This window comes from Sus scrofa, chromosome 9 (genome assembly GCF_000003025.6).
Source record: "Sus scrofa isolate TJ Tabasco breed Duroc chromosome 9, Sscrofa11.1, whole genome shotgun sequence".
NCBI lineage: Eukaryota > Metazoa > Chordata > Mammalia > Artiodactyla > Suidae > Sus > Sus scrofa.
Window position 1 is genome coordinate 26,515,830 of NC_010451.4, and position 6,806 is coordinate 26,522,635.

General features: G+C 54.7%; 1 protein-coding gene across 1 annotated transcript; it reads left to right on the forward strand.

Annotated features, from left to right (window-relative positions):
* Window positions 262-5,120, forward strand: IZUMO1R (IZUMO1 receptor, JUNO). Its single transcript, XM_013979283.2, has 5 exons — window positions 262-394; window positions 1,440-1,600; window positions 2,998-3,205; window positions 4,447-4,584; window positions 4,763-5,120. Exons 2-5 carry the CDS (start codon window positions 1,463-1,465, stop codon window positions 5,029-5,031), a joined length of 753 nt encoding a protein of 250 aa, XP_013834737.2. The 5' UTR covers window positions 262-394; window positions 1,440-1,462; the 3' UTR covers window positions 5,032-5,120.

A 6,806-nucleotide genomic window follows, 5' to 3' on the forward strand; every position in this document is an offset into this window, starting at 1 on the left:
GGTGGTCCAGCCAGCAGGCAGCAGAGCTGAGAGCAGAACTCCATAGCTGACTGGTTAGGGATCCAGCATCGTCCCTGCTGCGGCTTGGGTTTGATCCCGGGGCGGGGGCGGCGGGGGGACACTTCCCCATGCCTCTGGAAAGAAAAAAAAAAACAACTGAGGCACGAACTAAAGAGCCTAGGATCTTGCCTCCTGTGGGAAAGTGAAACCATCCTGGCTCCACCCACAGGAGGCCCCTGCACGTGGGTAGGATGGATGCTGTTTAATGGGAGGCACCTGGAGCTCTGCATCCGCATTTGGCTCAGCAGGAACCTGAGAGGGTAATAAATAGGCTGAGATGGCTCCTCAGCCTCATAATCTCCGGAGGCAGGAGAGTGGGGCTCCTGCTTTGAAAGTGAGTATGAAGAAAGCGCTAGAAGGGGAGGCATCTCTCCTCTGTTCACCTGATGCAATTGATTCACTCCAGGGCCATGTCTGTGCTTGCAACTGGTGCTGAGGCAAGAAAGCAGCCTTGGATTTGGACTTGAGGGTGGGCTCAGAAAGGGAGCCGGGGTCTCCACCCCCGATGTTTGAGACTCTAAATGTGAGCTGGGCCAGAGGTTTGGGGTTTCACTGTGTTGGGTCCACGGGCTGGTTCCTGAGAAGCCTGGAGCCTGGGCTTCTGGGTGGGTGAAGGCTGGGGGGTGCCTCTGGTTCCAAGAGATGGGCTGTTGGAGGCAGGATGTGTGCTTCTGCCCTTTCTGTTTGTTTCTCTCTCGTATAATGAGAACTACCCAGAACAGAGCTGGCCTCCTCGTTCTTGTAATGTGGATCTGGTTTTGGATGCAGAAGATGTGGGTGGCTCACGCCTTGGCTCTGAGAGGCCAGTAGAGCTGCTGGGCTCCTGGCTGCCCCAGCCTCATGCTCAGGCTGGGTTTGAGATGGCATGAGGCTAGTGGAGTCAGACTGCTGCTCTAGGCGACAGGACTCTGCCCAGAGGGACCTTGGGAGGGGGCCAGTTGCCTGAAGAACTGTAGGTCCTGTGTGGACCCCCTCCGAAGGACCAGAGTTAGGGTTAAGGTTAGTTAGGGTTGGCACTCTATGGAGGAAGGATTGCATTTGTCATGCTACCCAACCCCCTATGTGCTCTTAACCTCATGGAGAATCTGGTTACTGAGTATTTAGTTACTCATCCAGGCTCGAAGCTCTGAATTCCCAGCCCTTATGCCACTGAGTTAGAAGAGCCAGAGAAAGTTCCCCCAGGAAAAGCTAGAATCATTCGACCCCCAACCCCCACTCATTTGGGGCTGGCCTCAGGTTCTACGTCCGTAGGTTGTTGGGGCTGTCAGCCTTCACGGCCATTTTATGTGATGCTGCCTCACAGTTGCATGAGGGGGGCTTGAAGCCCATGCTTGCTTCCCAGGGGCAATGGAGTGGAATGCAATGTCCTCCCATCACAGGTGGGGCTTCTTCGAGGCAGGCCATGGGGTGGTGGCGGCAGCTCCTGCTGGGGCTGTGGGCGGTCCTGCCCACGTGGGCCGGGCCTGAGCTGCTCAACATCTGCATGAACGCCAAGCCCCACAAGCCAGAGCCCAGCCCGGAGGACAAACTCTATGAGGAGGTACGGAGGACGGACCTGGTGTGGCGGGTGGGTCAGGTGGGGGCCCCTGCAGATCAGGGAAGGGCCACAAAGGCCAAGATGGTTTCTCAATCCGCATCCACCCTGACTCGTTTGTTCCCTAAGCTGGGATTTGGGCAAAGGCCACTGGAGGGGGGCTATGATCTTTTGAGACCAAAATTCCTGAGTGATCCAAAGTTTCCATCTCTGATTGGGAGTTGGGGGCTAGTGGATGCAAACTGTAACATTTAGAATGAGCAGGCAACAGGGTCCCACTGTTCAGCACAGGGAACTCTCTCCAATCTCCTGGGATGGAACATAGTGGAAAAGAATATAAAAAATAAGGTATGTATACATATATGACTGGGCTACTTTGCTATACAGCAGAAATTGACACAGCATTGTAAATCAACTATACCTTGATAAAACTTAAAAAGTTTCCATCCCTGGAGTTCCCGTCGTGGCACAGTGGTTAACGAATCTGACTAGGAACCAAGAGGTTGCGGGTTTGGTCCCTGCCCTTGCTCAGTGGGTTAACGATCCGGCGTTGCCGTGAGCTGTCGTGTAGGTTGCAGACGCGGCTTGGATCCTGCGTTGCTGTGGCTCTGGCGTAGGCCGGTGGCTACAGCTCCGATTCGACCCCTAGCCTGGGAACCTCCATATGCCGCGGAAGCGGCCCAAAGAAATAGCAAAAAGACAAAAAATAATAATAATAATTAAAAAAAAAAAAAAGTTTCCATCCCTGAGCCACTTAGGGAGCAGGGGCAGAGGGCGATCCTGGAAGCCCGTTGATGTTCAGCCTAGATTCTAACACGCAAGTTTCACCTCCTCTGCCCTCCCACCAACCGGCCCTGGGGAGGAGTTCCCTGGTGGCTCAGCAGGTTAAGGATCCAAGAATACAGCCTTGTCACTTCTGTGGCTCTGGTGACTGTTGTGGCAAGGTTCGATCACTGGCCTAAGAACTTCTGCATGCCAGGGCATGACCAAAATAAGCAAACACACAGGCCCGGGCAGGAGGAAACATGAGACTTAAGGGACCACCCCCCCCACCCCCACCAAGTTCCCAAAGACAATTGACAGGGATGAGGGAGGAGGAACAGAGCTAGCAGGTGCCCTCCCTCTGGGTAACCCTATGGTCCCCTGGGTCCCGTGGGGTTCCCCAGCTGTCCCTCATCAGCTAAGACCCTGGCAGCCCTGTTCTAGGGGACTCCTAGGCTGCAGCAAGGAAGCCAGCGTGCAGGCGCCCTTTGGGTGTGAATGTCAACAAATTATCGGCAATTCCTCCTGCCACTTCCCCGCTGCCCGGGCTCTCCTCAAGGGGGATTATAATGTTCTGGCCCAGACACTCCTCAGGCCCCTGCCCCTACCGCCCATGCCTTTTGCTTCTTCGTCCACATCAGTGTATCCCCTGGAAGCACAATGCCTGCTGCACGGCTGACACCAGCTGGGAGGCCCACCTGGACGTGGCCCTGCTCTACAACTTCAGCTTGGTCCACTGCGGATTGATGATGCCGGGCTGCCAGAAGCACTTCCTCCAGGCCATCTGCTTCTACGAGTGCTCCCCCAACCTGGGGCCTTGGATCCAGCAGGTGCGAGGGGCAGGCTGGGGAGGCAGAAGTCGCGGCCATCAGGGTCCCATCACCTCGGGCCCTGGAAGATGCAATGGGCAGGATGGTGTCTTGAGAACAGTGGGATGCAGGGATTATTTGAGATGTGTTAAAACCGTGTACCAGCCCCTAAGTCCTTGTGTTTCGAAGGGAAAAGCTTTTTCTTTAGCCTCCCAGGCCTCCCCTCTGTCTCAAAAGGCTGACTCAAGAGTTAAGGATTAGAAAATAGTGATACAGCTGAAAATGAGTTAAAACAGACTCCATGATGTTATGCCCTACCTTGGCCACTAACTCACTCTAACCAGGTTTTCCACAAATGATTTCTTCCTTGCTTAATTGCTTTCTTTTACTAATGGTTACTTTTTAGAGTTATATTGCATCTAACGTTTTCTTTTGTAATTAAAATGCTCCCTGGAGTTCCCGTCATGGCACAGCAGAAACGAATCCTGGAATCATGAGGTTGCAGGTTCAATCCCTGGCCTCGCTCAGTGGGTTAAGGATCCAGTGTTGCGGTGAGCTGTGGTGTAGGTCGCAGATGCAGCTTGGGCCCCCCGTTGCTGTGGCTGTGGTGTAGGCCAGCAGCTACAGCTCCAACTGAACCCCTAGCCTGGGAACCTCTGTATGCCACAGGTGCGGCCCTCAAAAGACAAACCAAAAAAAAAGACAAACAAAACAAAACAAAACAAAAAAACCCACTCCCTAACACTGCTTCCCTGTAAGCAATCTTCTTTCCAGAGAAAAGGTCAAGGAACAACAACCCCGATGACAACCAGAAACCATCCCCGGACCAGTTGACACCAGACTTGATGACTTTAAAATGATCTATGGAGGAAGAATAACGCAGACCCCTTAATCAATAACCCTGTCTTCCGAGCTAAACCTGTAAAACCCCTCGCTATCCCCTCTCAAGCGAGGAGAATTTTGTGGTGTGAGCCTACTGTGGCCTCCTTTGCTGGCAAAGCAATAAAGCTGGTCTTTCTAGTTCATCCCGAACTCTGTCTTGGAGCTTTAATTGGTGCTGGTGTACAGAGGCCACCTTTCAGCTGCAGTATCTTCTCTTTGTAGGAACAGAGCTGGGCACAAACTGTTTAACTCGCCTCGTCGTTCTCATTTGTAAAGTAACATTTAGTGACTTTCTAAGAGACTTATGTTCAGAGGGTCCCTGACCCAAGTACCACGGCAGCTATTAATATTCATCAAATTACTGCTTTTCCAATTCTCGCCTCTTGCTACTCTGCACCCAGACGGACCCGCACGGGCAGGCAGAGCGGATTCTGGACGCGCCCCTCTGCCAGGAGGACTGTGAGGAGTGGTGGGCTGACTGCCGCACATCCTACACCTGCAAATCCAACTGGCTCGGAGGCTGGACCTGGAGTCGGGGTGAGTGGTGCTTGACAGAGGCAGGGAGGGGTCCCCACCCGGGAGGGGTCCCCACCCACGGGCGGGTGCAAGCTGCTCTGCTTCCCCCACACACACACACACCCCACACACCCCGCCCCGGGCAAATGATGGGGATGCCAGGACCAGAGCGGGTGTCGCGTGCCTCTATCCCTGTTAGGGAAGCACCGCTGCCCGGCGAGGGCCCTCTGCCACCCTTTCCCGCATTACTTCCCCACCCCCGCCGACCTGTGCGAGAAGATCTGGAGCCACTCCTTCAAGGCGAGCCCGGAGCGCCGGGACAGCGGGCGGTGTCTGCAAAAGTGGTTCGAGCCCACCCGGATCAACCCCAACGCGGCTGTGGCCCGCCTCTTCGCCAGCCCTGCCCCGTCCTGGGCGCTCTCCTACAGGCTCATGGCCTTCGCTCTGTCCCTGTCCCTCCTCTCCTGAGAGCCCGCCTCCCTCCACACATGAGCAGCACAGGGTGCGGGTGGGTGGGATGCTGAGGCCGCAGGAGCTGGTGCCTGAGCCTCGCAGGTTCCGTTCTGCTCCGCTCTGCCTTTCTGGCCTGGATGGCAGCTGGGATGGCAGCTGGGAAGGCAAAGGTGGCTACCCCTGCTGCCCTAAGGCTGGGGGGCTGTGACATGGGACTCCACATTCCCATGGGACTTTCATGGTCCTTTGGTAAGTGGACCGGCAGTGGACACGCCCACGCAGAACCTTCTGGAGCCAGCAGCTTCCCAGCATACACAATGTCTCCTCACAACCTTTGCCTTGAGGAAGAGAGGCTTCGAGTTCGGCTGCTGTCCAGTTAGAAAAGCCAACCAATAGTCACCCACCCAGGCAGTGTCTCATTCAGTGCACGTCCACCCCCGTGTGCCCGGCAGAGCTGAGGGTGACAGCCCGGGACTCCTGCCCCACGATGGTGCCTCTGAAAAAACAGCAGTCGGCCTTTCCAGGCTTTCTGACGGGCTCGGTCCTGGCTCTGTGGTGCGGGGTTGGGCTGCATCAAGCAGGGGCCGGTGTGCCTGCTGGCACTAAAGTCTCCAAGTGGGTTGTCACTTTGCTAACGATGACTTCTCCACACGGGCCAGGCCCCCTCGATATCCTCAGGACGCCTCTCTGATAAGAGTACTTTCAACACCTGCTGTTCTTCAGCAAGTGACACACGGTGCAAAAGACCCAAAGCCAGGGCGACCATAGGGCCACTGGTTTCCCTCAGCTCTATTTTGGATCCCAAGATGGAAGCAGCAGCTCAGGTGTTTCCACTTTCCCTCTTCTTCTCAACCTCAGAATCACAGCATGCTGGTGTGAAAGTTCTGGAAGCCAAAGTTCTAATGTCTTTACCACTTTCCGTATGACTTTTAGCAAGTCCCTTGACCTTCATTTAAGACCGTCATGGTTTCTCTCCCCACCGAGAGGAATGAGAAAGTTGGAACCAGATGATTTTTAACTTACAAAAAGAAAAAGGCAGTGCCACCGTCTGCTGGGATACAGCCTGTGCTTCTTGAGCATGCGTCCTAAAGCCCCTCTGCTGGGATACAGCCTGTGCTTCTTGGGCATGCGTCCTAGAACCCGGGAGGGAAGAGGCAGAGCTGAATCAGAGAAGGGACACCAAGGGGGCTTTCACGTTCCCTCAGTGAGTGGATGTGCCGGCTCAGAACCTTCTGGAGCCTGCAGCCAGCAGCTTCCCAGTATAAATGGCGCCCCCTCACAACCTTTGCTTTGACAAGAGAGGCTTCAAATATATCTGCCGTTGAGTTAGAAAAGCCAACCAACAGTTAGGTATTCTTGACAGATGCCAGCCAGCTCTGCTCATCAATTAAACACCACCTCCACCCCTCCCACGCTTGCCTTGAGCGTTGTGCTCATTCACTGTGCAAAGCCCAAGCCCATTCCAGGCAGGGCACTCATGTTCTAAAACCAGCCTCCAGAGTCCTGCGAGTGAGCTTGCTCAGAGTCTGCAGAAGGAGGCAGACAGCAGCAGTGGTGACAAAGACTTTAAAAAAGCTGGAAGTTTGCAGGACCACCTCTGCCCGGTGGGGTCCTAGGAAGGCTTCACAAAAAGGGTGAGGCCTGAGCCCCAGTGAAGAAGGGTCACTTCACGGAGAACAGGAAGGAAATGTGAGACAAACCCCAGCCCAGTCCCCAGGCACGAACTGTCTGAAGCAGGACCTTTAATTTATCTTCAATCAATCACTCTCCCCAGGCACGAACTGTCTGAA